Source organism: Egretta garzetta, unplaced genomic scaffold (genome assembly GCF_000687185.1).
Source record: "Egretta garzetta isolate BGI_Z169 unplaced genomic scaffold, ASM68718v1 scaffold55, whole genome shotgun sequence".
Lineage (NCBI taxonomy): Eukaryota > Metazoa > Chordata > Aves > Pelecaniformes > Ardeidae > Egretta > Egretta garzetta.
The window spans coordinates 3,356,622-3,374,130 of record NW_009259863.1 but is presented as its reverse complement, the minus strand read 5'-3'; the positions used below and the strand labels follow the sequence as shown (position 1 = coordinate 3,374,130).

General features: G+C 41.2%; 2 protein-coding genes across 9 annotated transcripts in view; one reads left to right on the top strand and one right to left on the bottom strand.

Annotated features, from left to right (window-relative positions):
* Positions 1-6,655, top strand: part of PHF3 (PHD finger protein 3) — a 42,711-nt gene extending 36,056 nt beyond the window's left edge. For 4 of the 8 annotated variants that reach the window (XM_035895615.1, XM_035895614.1, XM_035895613.1 and 1 more), the window contains 2 exons: positions 288-483; positions 1,633-5,406. In XM_035895615.1, the coding sequence (XP_035751508.1) occupies positions 288-483; positions 1,633-3,815 (2,379 nt within the window). In that variant the 3' untranslated portion in view covers positions 3,816-5,406. Of the gene's footprint in view, positions 1-287; positions 484-1,632 lie in introns of all 8 variants that reach the window. The other 4 variants (XM_035895618.1, XM_035895617.1, XM_035895619.1 and 1 more) reach the window with 3 other exon arrangements.
* Positions 6,656-7,670: 1,015 nt separating this feature from the next.
* The window catches only part of EYS (eyes shut homolog), a 904,272-nt gene continuing 894,433 nt past the window's right edge, over positions 7,671-17,509 (bottom strand). The window contains exon 47 of the mRNA XM_035895612.1: positions 7,671-9,158. Within this exon, the coding sequence (XP_035751505.1) occupies positions 7,969-9,158 (1,190 nt within the window). The 3' untranslated portion in view covers positions 7,671-7,968. The remainder of the gene's footprint in view (positions 9,159-17,509) is intronic.

The window sequence follows — 17,509 nt, the reverse complement described above, 5'->3', positions numbered from 1 at the left end:
CCCAAAACTAGACAGTGCTCTCCAGATGCTCTCTCACAAGTGCTGGGTAGAAGGGAACCGTAATTGCCCTTGGCCTGCTGGCTGCTCCCATTCTGACACCCAGCATGCAGTTGGCCTTCTTGGCGTGGAGGCGTTGCTGGTTCACATTCAATTTGTCCACCAGGATCCCTGCATCCTTTTATGCCAGGCTGCTTTCTAGCCTCTCAGTCCCCCGGCCTGTCCCACTGCATGGGGTTTTCATAGAAAAATATATCTGACTGTCTTTTTGTCCCTCTTTTTGTAAACAGGAGATTTGTGTGGTGCGCTTTACTCCTGTAACTGAAGAGGATCAGATATCCTATGCGCTGTTGTTTGCCTATTTCAGCAGTAGAAAGCGCTATGGTGTAGCAGCCAATAACATGAAGCAAGTGAAAGATTTGTACCTCATCCCTTTAGGTTCCTCAGATAAAGTCCCACATCATCTTGTGCCTTTTGATGGGCCTGGTAAGTACAGCTTGGAATTTGGAACTTTGTTATCATAATGCTACTTAAAGAAGTTTACAACAGAAACATAAGAGAAAATTAAATTTAAAAATGACAGCTATTCTGTTCAAACGTGTCGTGAGTTTTCCATACTATATCAGCTTCCTTGAAAAGACATTAATTTCCCATTGTAAGATTATTCTGAAACTTGAAAGTATTGTTGTAGAAAAAATGACTGTGTGTAACTTTGTTTCATGTTCACTACATTCTTCCTCTAACCCAGGTGGGCTTTGTAGGTTACATTCTCAGTAAATTCAGTGACACAAGTGAAGGATGATAGTAGTCATACTGAGTTCTGAATGGATACTGTAACTTTAAAATAGCATTTTTCATTATTTGAAATGTACTAATTCCTTTTTTCTCAAGTGATAAAATCTTTCTTTAAAAAAAAAAAAATACATGGAAAGTCCCAAGAAATGGGTGGGCAAGGAAGAAAAGATCCTGAACTGGCTCTCAGCTTACACCTTTTGTATCGATTTATTTTGGTTATAAAATTTTGTGGATGATTCCTTATTTTGAGATAGGCAGGGCTGAAATGAAGAGAGGATGAGCTACAACTCCTAATTTTTTGCAAGAACCTAAATTCAGTATATAGTGAAGGGATAGGTAATAGTATACAATGAAACAAAGTGCTTTCCTGGAATGAGGGAGGGATTTGGGAAAGTCACTCTTGGTGGATCTTTGAAGCAGTAGGTCTAACACAAATTGATTAGGAGACTTTGTTTTTCCAAGTTGCTATTTACTTTTTTTTTCCCCCTTGTTCTTTGCTACTGCTGTTACCAGACTGTAGCTGTGTTAGACCAACATGATGTTTAACGTCTCTGCTTCTTCTTATACGACTGGATGTCCTATATAACTGCCTCTTATTCTGTATTTGGAAGTCATAGTGGGCGATACAGTACCTAAAGCAATTAAGTCATAATTTTTATGTTGGAAGTTTATTTTTTGATTCTTTTAAGTATTGTTTATGTTTAATGATGGAAATTTCAAATGTCATAAACAGAATATTTTCTATAATACATTGTCAGAGTATGGGGGTTACTTTTGTTAAAATGATTGCCTTAACTAAAACATAAGGAGATGATAAATTGCTGTTACAATTTTGTACAGGGATTGAGATACATCGACCAAATTTATTACTGGGATTGATAATTCGCCAGAAAATGAAGAGGCAGATTACTGCTGTTGCAAGTGTTACTAGTAGTTTTGTGGATGAAGCGTCTGAAAGTACCTTGAGTAACTTGCCACCAGAGAAGAAAAGCAAGCCGAACAAACCTGAAGTGTCTCATCATGAGTTGGCACTAGAAGAAGAGGAGGAAAATGATTTTTTTAATTCCTTCACAACTGTGCTACACAAGCAGAGAAATAAACCTCAGCAATCAAATACAGAAGATGTTCCAGCAGTTACTGAACCGTTGGTGGAAAGTACCAAACATGAACCACCGAAGCCTCTCAGATTTCTTCCTGGAGTCCTGGTTGGATGGGAAAATCAGCCTTCTACTCTGGAGCTAGCAAATAAACCGTTGCCAGTGGATGATATTCTCCAAAGCCTGTTGGGTACGACAGGGCAGGTATTTGAACAAGGCAAGTCAGAAGCGAGTCCCAGTGAAGACATACCATTATTAAATGAACAAGCAACCTTAAAAGAAGAAAGTATGGATGTTGCTGAGGTAACTACTGAAGTTAGCGAAGCAAAGACTGGTTTGGATGATCTACAGGAATCCAGTAACGCAGCTGTAACTGTGGATGCAGCAGCTGTAGGGACCTCAAGTTCTGCAAGAAGTGCCGGCTCTTTGATAGGGCTGAGTCTTAAGGGAAAACCTCCAGATGTCTCCACAGAAGCATTTTTAGCAAATTTATCTGCTCAGTCACAGAATAAGGAAACTGAAGAAAGTAAAGAAAATGACCCAAAGCGGCAGTTACCCGACAAGGATAACGTTGCACAGGAAGTTAGAAGGACCACAAATTCTAGCTTTTCTTCTTCCTCATCCAATGCAGGGAAAAAAACCAGTGAGAACAACGTTGTTGTAGGCTCTGCTGAAGGTACCACTGCTAATACCTCTAAATCACCACCATTTATTAATCTTAAGAGAGACCCACGACAGGCAGCTGGACGAAGCCAGCAGGCTAATGCTTCAGAAAACAAGGAAGGAGACGCTAGCAGAAACGAAGACCGACAGAACGCTTCAGGAAATGATCAAATGGAACCAGAGAGTAAACAGTCTTCTGCAGAAGTGGGCTTAAACCCATATCAAAGTGATGCGCAAGCCAATGAGACGCAGTACAGTTCAACTGCAGCAAAAGCAGATAACGCAAGTGCGTCGCAAGCAGAAGATGCCAAACACCCACAGGAAGACGCACTGATGCAAAACATCGAAACGGTAAACTCCTTTAGAAGAGGACCAGCAGCAACTTCATCTCATTTTGAAACTGAAAACTCTTCTCGTTCTGAATTTATTTCCAAAGTCCCAAGCCCTATTACAAGTGGCAGCTTCTCATCTGTTAGACCTCCACAGCAGAGTTTTCAGCATCCTAAATCTAATCCACCTGGATTTCAGTTTCAGGCTCCTGCACCTCATAACTTCCCTCCACAAAACAACCCTATGTTTGGATTTCCTCCCCATTTACCACCTCCACTTCTTCCTCCTCCAGGCTTTGGCTTTCCTCAAAATCCAATGATGCCATGGCCACCAGTAGCTCATTTATCAGGTCAGCCACCACACTACGCCGGACCCATTGCACAAGGGCTACCGGTGGCTCACAAACAATCAAGATTTTTGGGGCCAGAAAATTTTTTTCAGAGTAAAGACAGTAGGAGGCCAGAAAGACGCCACAGCGATCCTTGGGGCAGACAAGAACCGCATTTGGAGAGAGGATTCAGTAGAGGAAAAAATGATCAACATAGACAGAGATTTTACAGTGAATCCCATCACCAAAAGAAAGACAGACACGAAAAAGAGTGGAACAATGAAAAATACTGGGAGCAAGATTCGGAAAGAAATAGACGCAGAGACAGAAACCAGGAAAAAGAGAGAGAGAGGAAGAGTAGAGAGGAAGGACAGAGAGACAAAGAAAGACTGCGATCTCCACACAGTGATAGGGCTGCTGATGGAAAAAGCCCTAGAGAGACTAGAAATCCAGAAAAAAAGACAGAGAAGCCTAAAAGTGAAGAACAGGCTCATGAAAAAGATAAGGAGAGGGAGAAAAGCAAAGAGAAGCATAGAGAACGAGAAAGTGAAAAGAACAGAGAGAGACATAGGGACCACAGTGACAGAACTAAAAGCAAAAGGTAAAAAGATGCAGGCAGTCTTTTAAAATTCTATTTAAATAAACTGTTAGAGTAATGTCGTAAAACTTTGTATAAAAAAAAAAAAAGAAAAAAAGCCTGCTAGGATTGTGCCATCTTTTTTATTCAGTGTTGGTGTTTTGCAGAAACAAGTCTGTGTTTTGGTACCACTGGATGTACCAATACTCATCCTTTTTTTCATTATACCAACTATCGCTAGAAGTAGGAGTTTAATATTTTTAAAAATTTTACATTGCTGTATATTCAAACTTTTAAAGATTTCTTTTATTAATATGCAATAAAGGCTTAGAAATTTTCTTAGCTGATGAAGTTGGCTTTAGTCAAGTCTGCAATATAGTTGCTCCCTTTGGTAATTTGTGCTCTCTTCTGTTTTAAGATGCTCTGATAATTTTAAAGGTGAATTTCATACAATAACCTTCTTTTTAAATTGCACTGTTTTTAAAGACTGTAGCAAAGCCTCAGAATCCACACACATTACAACAAAATATAATATGCTCGGTGGTGTGAAGAGTTTTTTTTAAATTATTCGGTAGTACAATAAAATAATTCAACTGTATTTCATTAGTTTTTCAAGTATTTCCTAAGCATCTGAAGCAGTTTGTGACCAGAAATTGGAAGGCTGAGCTGCTCGAATGTTATTGCTTTAAACTGCACTTGTTTTAATGAGAAAGCATTTTTAACGTCAGTTCTTGAAATTATGATTTGTAGTAGTAAATTCATTTCTCCCACCATTTTCCATGCTTCAAAAACTTGAATACCTAAGCTTGTACATTACTTTGTGTTTTGCTATCCTTTTTACTGTAAAATGTAAATATTTTAAGGGATATTTTGATTCTAAAATGATAAAACTTTCTCACATACTGCGTGTGTTTGATTTCATAGGTGTGAAACTGTAGGCTAAATGGATACAGCAGGCTGAGTTACAGATGCCGAATTTGTTGTACACTGCATGGCTCGGTCGTTTTGAATTTTGCGGGGCAAAGAGGGGGAGAAGGGCAGAAGGGTGCTTGTACCATTGGGACTTCTAGTCGAGTGGTATCTTATAGCGACTGCCATCTGCTGATGCAAAACGAAAAGCCAAAAAAAAGCAAACCTGAAAACAAACTTAAAATCTGCTGCTCTTACACTTCTTAAAATACACTGCTCATTTTGTTGAGTCCGTCAGAAACAAAAAAACTTTTCCACTATCTAAAGAAAAACTTCAGGTTTATTGTTCTGTTTTTTCAATGTTTTGTTTTTCACTTTGGGAAACATGGCTTTGTGTACTGATGTAGCATTTTGCACTTAGCTGTAGAAAAGCCTCTTCTTTCCAGAAAGGTCTTTCCAGTTTAACAACACACAAATTGTTAGTTTTAACTACGAATATGTTTTAAGGTGAAATTTCATTTGGATACCTTGCAGGTAGCTTTGGTCAAATTTACTGAAATTAAAAATCTTGCACCGAATAAAGGGGGCGGTGGACTTTTATTAAGTAATGTTTCTTAGACTTGTAGCTGAGAAGATTCATAAAGAAGTAGTCCTCAGTTTGTTAGTAACTGGAAGCAATATTGAAACTTCTATAGCAGTATAGGTCTGTATAGCAGTAGTGCCATTGAATATCTGGTAGTATGATGCATATGTTGTGCTGTTAAAATATTTACACTGGGGTTCTTCAGACATAGGAGCGCACCAAAGCATTGTTCTGGTTTTTGGAGTAAGTTTTAAGTCAGCAGCTTTGCTTGTGAAGATTTTTTCTTGACCTGTTCAAAACTCCCAGTCCACTGGCAATTTGTCTCTCACATTCACATCCATTTGTGCTCTAAAAATAAACTGGGAGCAATGAAAATTGCAATGGTCTGTACGGAAGGGACGGGAACACTTTCTGCCAGAACTGCCAGAAATAATTTGTTCGGAGAGAATATGTAAACGTTTTCCAGGTTTGCCAAGTGCTTTACTACCTGCCTCTTGCATGTAGAACCCGAAGAGAGCCACAGTCAAACAGTTCTTGAAGGAGAGTTTTGTTAAGAGTTTAAATTAACAAGCAGCAACAGTTTCCAGGATTTGGTCCTAGAATTTGAGTTAGTGGAATGGGAATAAACCCTGCTACTGCAGGAATAAAGGATGCTGTCTCCTCCATTGCCTTCAGTCACTCTCCTTCCAACACTCGTGTTAGCTGGAAGCGCTCCGATTACTTGTTACTTGTTTTACACTGAATCACTGCTCAGGCCACAAAAAGCCGTGTGCACTGATGAGGAACTGGCAGTACACCAGGAGCCCCAGAGAGAACAGGATAAACCCTAAATACGTTCCCTTCCCCAGCATCATGTGGCCATAAAAGGGCCCTCCTGAGGGAAACTGAGAGGAGAAAAAGCTGGAGCCAGCTCAAATGCCAAGTGGGCTTCATGAGCTGCCTGTTGGGGAGAGGGGAAGCAGCTCTGTTGCATCAGGCTGATGGCTTGAGGGCTCAGAGCAGCTGAAGAGGATAGAAGGAACCTCTCAAAGATGTGTGCAGATCCTTATTGAAATATCTCGGGGTAGTTCCATCACCCACCCACCCCCACATTAGTTATCTTCAAGTCATCTGTAGCTGCCTCGCAGTGCATTCGTTGCTACGCGCTAATTATGGGTATGTGGAAGGTAATGTCTGTCACCTGGTTTTACTGTCCTTATTGTCTCTGCTCCATATCTGCTTTATGGAAAGACAAAAAAAAATCAGAAATAGTTAGTTGGTTTTGACAGGTACCCACTGAAGACTTGTATTCGGAGAATTTCCATGCCAGGGTGTGATGATTTGTTATGTGCTTTTGAGCAATAGTAAAGTAAAAAAGGAAAAGATAGGATCAGTTGCTATTATTTTTATTTAAGTCTTATACAGGAAGCCATGAGTCAAATGAGAAATATAGGTATCATCATAAATAATTTGTTTAAGCACATTAAAATAGAACTTGAATTTTTGGGGGTTTATTGCTCACTAAACCAGAATATAACTGAGCTTTTTCAGAAGGAGTAGAGGTTTTGCATTTATAGATGAAGAGCTGTATTCTGAGATTATAAATTCATGAGAAATGTAGTCATGGAAATGCAATTTACTCTGGTCAAAATCTTTGTCTAGTAAAACTTAGGAATCTCATTTAGGGGCATGTAAGCCAGAAAGAAACAGCTCAAGCAAAGCAGTTCTTCGACTTTCTAGTTTTTAAGCCCTTAGGAATAGAAGTTACTTGCAGGCAGGCTGCCACGTTCCCACATTCCAGTTAATGGTTAAAATGAAAAGTTTTCGTGCAGTCAAACAGGGGAGACCTCTGCTGGAGAAAAGCAGCAGGCGTATTTTGTGTCTGTGCAGTAATTAAGTACAATACCCTTTCTGCTCTTAAAATCATTCTTAAGTGTGATATTTTAGGGTGAAGACAGGCTTATATTCCACCCTTTTACATAAATGCTTATGCGATGGATAGAGACTCGGAAGGGAGGGAGAACTACTTCATCACCTTTGCGGGCTTAAAATGTAATTACAGATGATATGATTTCAACAATTCTCATTACAATAAACCTGCACTTTTGCCCCAAGTACACCTTTTCTTCCCTCCCCCAATTTCAGTTTGTACACTTGACCTTAATATTATGAAATTAGAAAACAGAAACTCTGCATTATAATAAAATTTAAGAGTTCTGGAGAAACAGGTAAGTTGTCTGTTCTCATAAAGCATCAAACAATTAATGCTGGAGTGACAGTTGGCTTCATAAGCTAATTACTATCTATTTGTCTACAAAGCTATTTCCAGCACAATTAAAGAAAAACAGGTAAGTTGTCTGTTCTCATAAAGCATCAAAACAATTAATGCTGGAGTGATGGTTGGCTTCATAAGCTAATTACTACCTATTTGTCTACAAAGCTATTTCCAGCACAGTTAAAGAAAGAAACTGCAGACTTTTCTATTATTTTAAAGTAAATACCAAAGAGTACATGTAAGTAGTTTTATGAGTAAAACATCTGATGGCGTTTTAGATACGCTATTAATACTCAACATTAAAAAAAGGAGCTAGGGACAATTTCATTAAGTGCTTTCTTATGTTGGTTCCTGAGTCTTACACTGCCAGCTAACACAAGAAACAGGAGGAAAAGGAAATCCATTGCTTTTAAAGAGTCTTAAACAGTTTTTCAATTAATTTCCATCGTAGACATTATACCCTTCTCCTTTCATTAGCTGAACCTTCTTAGAATCCTGGAAGAGCACGACATCTTTAATTTTACCAATGAATTCCTTCTGAAAAAGCCCTGTAGTGACTATATTGACTTTCCTGCCAGTTTCAAACCCACCAAAATAACAAATGCCACCGTAGTTTAAAGCAGTGTATTTTCTCTGTGGATCAATATCTTCAAAAAGAATTAGCTCCTCATCAAGATACACCTTAATACAAGTTTGGTTTTGAACCACGGTAACGAAATGCCATCTTTCATCACAACAGGTGGAGTGTTTGCTATGAATTAGAGGAACGGAGATTCTTTCTCCGAGATTAATCACAACTTTTAATGTTCCATTGGCAAGACCAATGGCAAGGAAATCGTTATCCTCATCTTCACCTTTTCCCATCCACGCTATTAAGCCTTCAGTTTGATTGGTAGTAAAATTTAAAGAAATGCGGCTATACCGGAGGTCTCTCTTTCCATAGTAAGGATCTGTGTATTTGATGTAGGAGTTGCCGACAAACTTTGCTATAAAAAATTTGATTTTGCTGTCGCAGTACTGACCTGACCAGCCTAGCGCGCATACACAGATATACAAAAACGAAGTCGGCTGAGGAATACAGAGAGCTTCAGACCCACACCTGTTTTCTGAACAGTGAATGGACTGCTCGCATGTGTTCCCTATCCACTCTTGTGGGCAGGAACAAGAAAAGCCTGCGTTTTCAACTTGACATGTTCCATTGTTTTTGCACACCGTGTACCCACAAACTGTTCCGTCACAGTCACCGACGTTGGCTCCGCCTTTGGGGTCAGTCACGGTAAGCTTCAGTTCCCTGCTGTTTATTACAGTTTCTCGTATACAACCAGTGAAACCTGTGGGTTCGTTTTCTACTGCCATTGAATTAACAAGGTTTAAGGAGGACACCCCTCCAACAAAAAAATCCGTGTGCGCGTCCAGCGCATTCATTCCAGGACGAGCCTTTTGAGTTACGTTGATGCCATCCAGGTCCAGGTAGCCTTCGTTACCAACTCTTCCCGCTTTGAGTGAATGCCATGTATTCCCGTTTGTGTGGACCTTCTGAAGGGTCTGTAGGATGACTGTCTGGTCTCCAAGATTGTAGCGTAACTGTACAAATCCACTTACTAACGATATACATAGAAAGTCACCTGTAGGAAAAGAGTATAAACCAGTTAGTTACTTTTTAAAAGAGGCAGCACACAGAAGAACAGTGTATTCATAATCATGATGCTGTCACGCCTGCACTTCCCCAGGTCAGTAACTGACTTTCAGTAGCCTCCTCCCATCTTCATATCTAAATGTTCCTTGATGAGCTTCTCATGGCCTGGATTGGTTTTGGTTTTGTTTTTTTTTTCATTATTGGAAACTCGGCTCGTGTTTGCTTTAAAGTGAAAAGCCCAACCTGCTCTGTGTTGGTGCAGAGACTAGATAATAGGTAGGAGGAAACAGGATCACTTTGGCATTCAGGGAATGTGATTTGGTGTTCCTGTGAAAAAGAATCAAGTTTTGGCCAAGTTACAAATGCCGGAATATTCTCCATTTCTATATGCTGAATAAAGGCTTGATGGATTTGTCAGTTCAATGCACTGAAGGTTTGTCTGTACCAAAAATGCTCTGCTTTCCCTGAAGCTGCTTTTTGCAGTGGGGATGTTTTGGGTTTAACAGCTGTAGCCACAGATACACTTTTTACCAAATTGTTCTTCTGGAGGCTTCTGTGACAGGATATATGGGGAGGCAGTTATCTTGTACTATCAGTGTTCCTGGCCTCACAGGAATACAAAAGGAGAGCGAGTACCACTTCAAACTGTACTTACAAACACGAAGAAGAAAAGCTGGGAAAGGTTAGGAACCGGGAGCTGGAAGGAAGGTATCTAAGGGCAGAGAGAGGGTCTATCGGGAGCGTGGCAGGGAGGCGGAAGAGCACAGCAGAAGAGTTTGCAAATGACAGTCACGTTTTCAAACTTCTTGATGTTTGCCTGTGCAATTTAACTTTTCTATGTGTTGATTTTGGAAATAGTAGGCATGACATTGTTGGTTTTTTTTAAAGTAAGTTTACCTACTAAATTGACCAGTATGTTTGTTAAATTTGAATGTAAGCTTCCTCTCCTGATAGTTACCAGTAAAACTTGTTTTCATGGAGTATTTTACTAACGACGAAATAGTTTTAAATTTGGAAAGTACAATTGCCTTAAAGATTCAGCATTCTTAAGGATGGACCTGTTAGTAGAAGAATGAAGTGTGCTTTCTTGGGGGTTTAATTTTTGAGTATTTCTAATCCTTGAATTACATTGCCTTCAGTGAAGTCAAAAACGAATGGCTTAACTGACTGGAGGCTTGTGAAAGTTACTAAATTTATATTTCTCTTCTCAGCAGTTGTTCAGGTTCCCATTCAGGCAGGGTGGAGATGTTTCAGTTGTATTAGCGGCTGCAGAGCACATGCTTCGTGCTTCACCTTCCCTGCCCCAGACACCCGTGGAGGAGTGAGAAGGCAGCTCTCCCTTCTCTCAGCTCCAGCCCAGCAATGGCAGAACGCTTCCTTCTAGCTTGCTGGTTCCCGCAGCGATGATCTGCTTTACCTCCCTGTGTTTAGTGTTCTTTTTGAGTGCGTTGTTTGTTTCTGCTCTTCCCAGAAAATGAATATAATTCTCTTCACTCATGGTTTCTCTTCCTTGGCTTTGAGCTTGCTTATTTTTTCAGTGCATAGTCTGAATGCGCGCATCTTGTTTGTTTGAGCAACGGACATAACCTGCTTATCTATTTCTTTTATCAGGACCTCAATCCTAGGGTAAGAAAGGAGGATCAGAAAAACTTCCGGAATTACCTCTTTGGCAGCCCTCAGCCCCCTCTCCTACCCAGACATGTAGACTTGTGTAAGGACATGAGTACTCATTCTTTGCTGTCTAGGAAGAAGGAAAACATCTGACCAGGGTTGCTTGCTCATCTGCCTTGTAATCAAAAGCTGGAGAAGCTGGAAGTTCTCCAAGGCTTCCTGGCCTGCAGGGAAGGTTTTTGGTAGCTTTGCACATTTGACAGTGGTCTGTCGGAGATGACATTATTGAGCAGTGCTTCAGTGATGTCTAGGAAAAAGCGGGCACAGTTTCAGCAGTTAGTCATAGTGCTTCTGACTCAAGCTTAATGATGACTCTTGCTAATGTACTTGCAAGTGAGTTTGGAGTCTTACTTAGCCTTATTGTGAGAACAAATCTGTGTTACCTCATCTGTTGTTTGCAGTGTAAAGAGAGGTTATGGCTGAGTACTCTGCATTGTGTTCTAGCACAGATTCGAGGTGTCTCTTCAAATTAGAGTAGCTTTCTTTTCTGCTTGTTGTAAACAAAAAAATGAAACTTCCCCATTCCAGCTCTCCTTGAGGCGCTCAAGGCACTTTCTTACTCCCCTGCTTAGATCCTCTCTTTCCACAGAGGACTTGCAATTTTAGTCTTTGGTGAGAACGGCCGAGTGTTGAGGTATATTTTATGATCTGAGTGTTGATCCCAGGGTTCAGCTCAGTATTTCTCCATGAAAGTTATCATGTCATAGGTGCTACTCAGGGACAACCAGCTGAAGACATTTTAGGACTCTAATGTAAGGTGCTGTGTGCTCAGTGTCCATGAAACTTCCTCTCAAAGTGAAAGCAAATTACAGGCTTGTCTTTGTTCCTCTTTACTGTAGCAACCAGTGACATTTTCAACAAGGGACCTCAATCTGCCTCGATTGAGCTGCACAGCTGAAGCCTGTGCAGGCCTATGCCATCATAGGAATTGCATCACTGTTTTAAACAAATGCCATTCTTACTGAATTTCTCTTCTAGGCAGTCTCAGTATGGAAGACCATGAAGCAAGGTATTTTCCACTGTTTCAGTCTGAGCATTACTCAGACCTGTCCTGAGCATTACTCAGACCTGTCTGATACGACCCTAACTGGGGGAAAAGACCTTTCTGACAAAGTTTGCTTTTGTTAAGCATGAAGGAGATGATGGCCTCAGTTTTTCCAGAACTAGACTTTATAGCTGGTCCCTGCTTTCTAGAAAATACAGCCTACACACAGGACACACAACTTTGCTTCTGGCTTTTCAGGTTAGCATCTCATCTCATATGGATTATTTATCACCATCAGTAGTGTCACAAAAAAAGCGAAGAAGCTTCTGAGGTAGGCTCTCATAGTCTTTATTTTACTGTGCACCACAAGCCTTTGCCCAATCCGTTGGATGGTGTGCAAGGAACTGTAAGGCAACATCTCAATAAGGCTGAATCTTCTTTAGAAATAGGCTATTGTAGCTTAGCTGTGGCTTGAAACTGCAACATGGCAAGACCCCGGTGTTGAATGACATCTTCAGTGCTTACAGCATTCAGTTCTGTTCTCATGCACCTTCCTGCCCCTGACATCTTCCCTGTTTCAGCAAAATAAAAAGATGGGGCTTTTATAGCCCAAATGCTAAAAGATTGTTTCCTTGCCTTCTGAGGGGAAAGGGATTTTGTAGCAGGTGGTGTCTCAAGGAAGGAACTATTCTGGATTTACAATAGCACCTTTACTTGCAAATCCTAGTTCAGGGTTTTCACCAAATGACTGAAGGTCAGAGTTGCTCCACCTCAGGGTGGGTTGTCTTTATTCCGTAGTAGAAGCCAGTGCTCCAAAACAGGTACCAAATTTTCTTTATCACTTTTAATTTTCAGGTTTTCCTAATGAATGTGCACAAGTCTCTCCTGCTCCCATACCAGATGTCAGCATTCCCAGAAACCAAATTAACTCTGTCCTGAGCAGTCAGTTCCTAAAACTGGGAATTAATGAAGAGTTGCCCATAGGTACATCCGACTACTACTGTGAGATCGGGATTATCCAGGACACCTGCTTATATGACTTAGGATGGATTCTGAATGCATCACAAACATTTTCAGCTTGCTACTGCTCTGAATAAGCATGTAAGTCTGTAAGCAAGCTGGTTACAGTCACACCGTCCAGTTTTAAATTCTCCCAAATGGTGACAATGCCCTTTCATGTTCAGCCTTTATCTAGACATGCAGGCGTGTCTCTATATCCCCATCTCGAGATGGGGTCATGCGTAAGCAGTATCAGGTCACCATGTTTTTATGTTACTACAGGAAAGTCCTCTACATCATAATGTGTCAAAGCTTTGTACAGTTGGAAATGCACGTGAGGAATGCTGCACTCCCATGTTACAGGGTCCTGTTCCTGCCAGAAGCATCACCACGCGTAACAAATGCAACAGTGTTAAATCTACACAGCTGTGTTGGGCAAAGATCTCTGCAGCTATTGCTGTCACTATCAAATCTGTCTAGGTGAACCTGCTTTAGCAGGGAGGTTGGACTAGATGATCTCCGGAGGTCCCTTCCAGCCCCTGCCATTCTGTGATTCTGTGTGACTCTGTGGTGCCGATGTATTTCCTAGGAGGACTGAATACAATGTCAGAGGATCATAGGCTGACAGGCCATGGGCAGGGAGGGTATCCTGGATGGTATTTTTAATGTTTCTCTTTCAGGGTCTCTGCCCAACAGTGCCTCAAAGTCTACACTCTACAGCCTTGTGCTCTGTGTGTATGCGTGTAAGGCAAAGCCTTTGTTACCTGCTAGAGTACCTGCATTTATTCCTACATTTCATTGCAGATTGACAATAAGAAGGATTTCCCACTCGTTTTTAAGGCCAAAGGAGCTTCCAGAACATCCTTTTAAGTAACTTTGGCAGCAGTGGATACAGTCTTCTAGTCAGTGGCAGTCACCTTTTTGGTGCCATTGTCACGGCCCCAGCGATTCAGAGATGCAAGTGTCTCTAAAGGCTGCCTGCTTGCTCAAAACTCACTGATTAGTTCCTGGACTACCAAAGGTGCAGGTTCCTTTACAAAGACTCATATGGCATCTGATGCTTGTTCTTTTTCTCATCCTGTGTTACTAAGCAGAAGCCTCTATGCTGTGATATTCTGCTGGGGAGAGAGGCTTTGATGAGCTCAGCACTTCAGCAGCTTCTGCAGGGTCGGTGCCTCAAGAGCTCTAGGCGGTGCTTTCCTGGTTACAGAACTCCCGTGGTCTTGGTTCCTTCAGCCACTTTGAAGCCCTAAGATGGCATCTCTGGATCTATGTTTGCTGGCTTCAGTCTATGCCTTCTGTTGCTTCTACCTCGCCTTTCCTTCCTCTAGCTCAAGGCCACCTTGTCAGTGTCTACCGTTGTGGTATCCAGGTAGCATCCCCCTTCCCCCACCCTGTCCCCTTCCACCTTCTTTTTCAGAAACATTTATTGATCATTGGCACTGTCTTAGTGGCAGAGGGAACATTTGGACCTCATACTCTCATAAGCAGTAACATTCACAGGAATCATTCCCAGGGAATGAACGGGAACTCCCTTACCATAGGTTGGTTTCACTATATGCTCATCTTCACTCCTAAGTTAACCTCTTTAAGCCACTATAATGAAGTGCCTGTGTCTCCAATAGTATTACTGCATCTTGTTGGTACGATGCATCCTATAACCATCATAGCTCCAGATGTATCTTTGCTCACTGCTCTTTCCTGCTTTGCTGAACTCGGTTCACATGGCTTTCATTCTTCCCTTTTTCATCATCCTGTACTTCACAGTTTTCCTTTCACCCTGCTATCCTGCATGATTTTCCATGGACCCAAATCACGTCCTCTCATGCTGTGACCCTGTGTATTTGTCCAGGAGCAGAACTTTTCTTGTCTAGTAGGGGTTGAAATAGCCATGTCAGCCTCCAGCTGAGTGGCTGTACTCTATGGCCAAATAAGGTGATGTGGTCCCCACATGAGAAAGAACCTAACTGACCAGTAGCTGTTGTAACCTGGTCTTTTATCTAGTGACAACTGTAGCCAACTCCTCTAATGCACAATTATAGGGGCTACCCATGGATATGCTTACATGGATTATTACAAAATCATTCTCCTCCGTGTATGGAGCCACATCTTAACAGCTTATGCAAGACTGAGACTAGGTATGAAGCCAAGCCTGTAAATTTCTCAAACATGTAAGAAAATCACTGTGGCAAGAAGTGGATTCCAGCTTCTACTTGGAGCACCATCCCAGAGCAGAAGGGCATAGTTAAGATCCAGAACAACCCTGCAGACAGAGTGATTCTCACGCATCTAGAAGGGATGGGCAGTTACCTATTTGTAGGTTAGAACATTCATTCTCACCTTCCAAAAATGCTGTTTCTCTTGGAAAAAAAACTTTTTCTGCTTCCTTTAGTCACCACGGCCACCCTGGCATATTTCGGCAGCTAGAAGGAGCCACCTTCCTTGAGCAACCTTGACTTGCCAGCCTTTTGCAAACACTTGCTTGCCAATGGCAAATGGGTAGCAACAACACTTCATATGCAACAGATTTCAGGACCAGGGGGGTGACTGTTCTGTCACACAGGCAGCTGGCAGTTCCTCTTCCTATGCTGTTAATTTAGCCCATACAAATGATCCCCAAACTAGTAACAAAGCAGACACGATGCCCCGTCAGCTAACGAAACAAGGCTGCCAAGAGAGAAGACTTAACCACTCCTAAGTTTCTCTTCCAAAAGTGGGTGGATAATCAGTTTGTTTCTTATTAGGAAACCAACACCCCTCCCTTATGGGCATTCTAGAAATTCTGAATATTTCCAAAGGATTTTAGTCCAATCCCATGATTCAGCTTGCACCATAAACGATGTCTTAGAAAGCCATGCAGACATCACACGCCTGTACTGGCTATCTCTTATTTTCATGCTTTAGGTTTTTAAACTGAAATGCCTTAAATACCAGGAGTTACAGTTTTGAGGTTTTTTCAGACCAGATAGGTAATGTAATCCTGTTAGAGACAGAGCACGGGTGTTGCAAATGCTGGGTATTAAATTTAGCGTGAGTCATCCCATTCTGTTTATCAACCTGACCTCCTCCTTAGTCACTCAGCGTAACTGTTCTTTATCATCTCGTCAGGGAACAAACCTTTCCATCACCCTGGCCTGAACTCTGCAGTAGTGCAGTTTACAGCGTATTCCACCTTCACAAACAAATATAAAGCTTCAGTAATGCTATGACTCAATGAAAAAGTCGTTTTTCTGCCTTACTGCCTTTGACCCAAAGCGCCCAGGCCTTCAAGTACACGGAGTAGTCTCTATGTAAATGGACTGAATTATACATTGTTCATGTAGTTGATGGGCATCCAGCAAACCCTGACTGAATTAAAGGCTATTTATTCAACAGGGCTTTCACACACTCATTGGTGGAAATAGGATACGCTGCACTTGAGAAAATGTGCAGTGGGCTGGCCTTCTGCCGACACTCTGCTGGAACCCACAAGAGTGCTGTATCATTTGCAGAGGCCTTGCTCGGAAGCAGTGCATACAACTCTCTGGATCTCCCACATTTTTGCTGCATTGGCATAAAACAGGTAATCAAAGAGGGGGAAAAAAGCCCCCCTGTCTTTCTGTCTGCAAGTTTCCAAACTAAAATATACATACACAGCTCACTTGTTGGTTGTTGTTGTTCCCCCCCCCCCAGCTTATTATTAATATAGCTAGCCACTTAAAATTTTGCCAGACTTTGGAAATTATTTTCTTAGGAGCTGCAGAAGTTAATACTACCAGACCTGAAGTCATGACACACATTCAGAAACGGCTGACAAAGCAAGAAAACTGACGACTCTCAGAGTTATAGGAAATTCTGCTAACAGATAAAGATGCATAGGAAGTTTTCCATGTTATGCCATTTTCTCAGGTGTATAACTGTGGGTACTGAAGTTATCACAGTGTTAGAGGAGTGGAGGCTGGCACCAGCATACCAACTTTTGAGTAAGGAGACCAGCCACCGGCCCACCCTCTCTAGAAATGCATGTAACGTTCTTTGGAAAAGACCAAGCAAGAAGGAAATGTTTCAACACAAGTCTCATGTTTATATTTCTTCACCTACTAAAGATTTTTTTTTTTTTCTTAAGGATGGGAGGGTTTTTTGATGGGGCATGCCCCCGAAGGGAAAGTCCCACTGCAGTGTTTACATGGGTGACAAGCCAAGCCAATGTATAACTGCCACTGTGAAATGCTACAGCTCAGTATCATTGCTAAATTAGCATAGTCAGAGCTCATTTCTTCTAAAAAAACCAGCATTGCCTAGTGAGGAAAAAAAATGTTCTAATTATTTCCTATTAAAAAGGAATTTTAGGAAAAAAAATGTCCTGTGGTTTGGGCAATCAATTTATTAAATCTTACATAACTGTGTAGAAGAAAAGGCTTTGTATAAAGTGCTTTCTAAACTAATCCCCAACAGAAAGCTCTTTCACATCTGCTGGCTGCTAAGAATACTTCTGAGGCTTTCAGCAGCCTAATTCTGCCTGGATTTGACAGGATTATATGAAGGCAAATATAAAGAGCTAGATGATTAGCTTTTCCTAAATCTTTCAAAATTTCAGGACAGTGAAAATGGGAGTAGGATATTTATAAAGAAATTAAATTACCCTATAGAAGATGTTTTTTGATTTGAAATGAAATTAATGTGATTCTAGAAAGAAAGTGATTAAA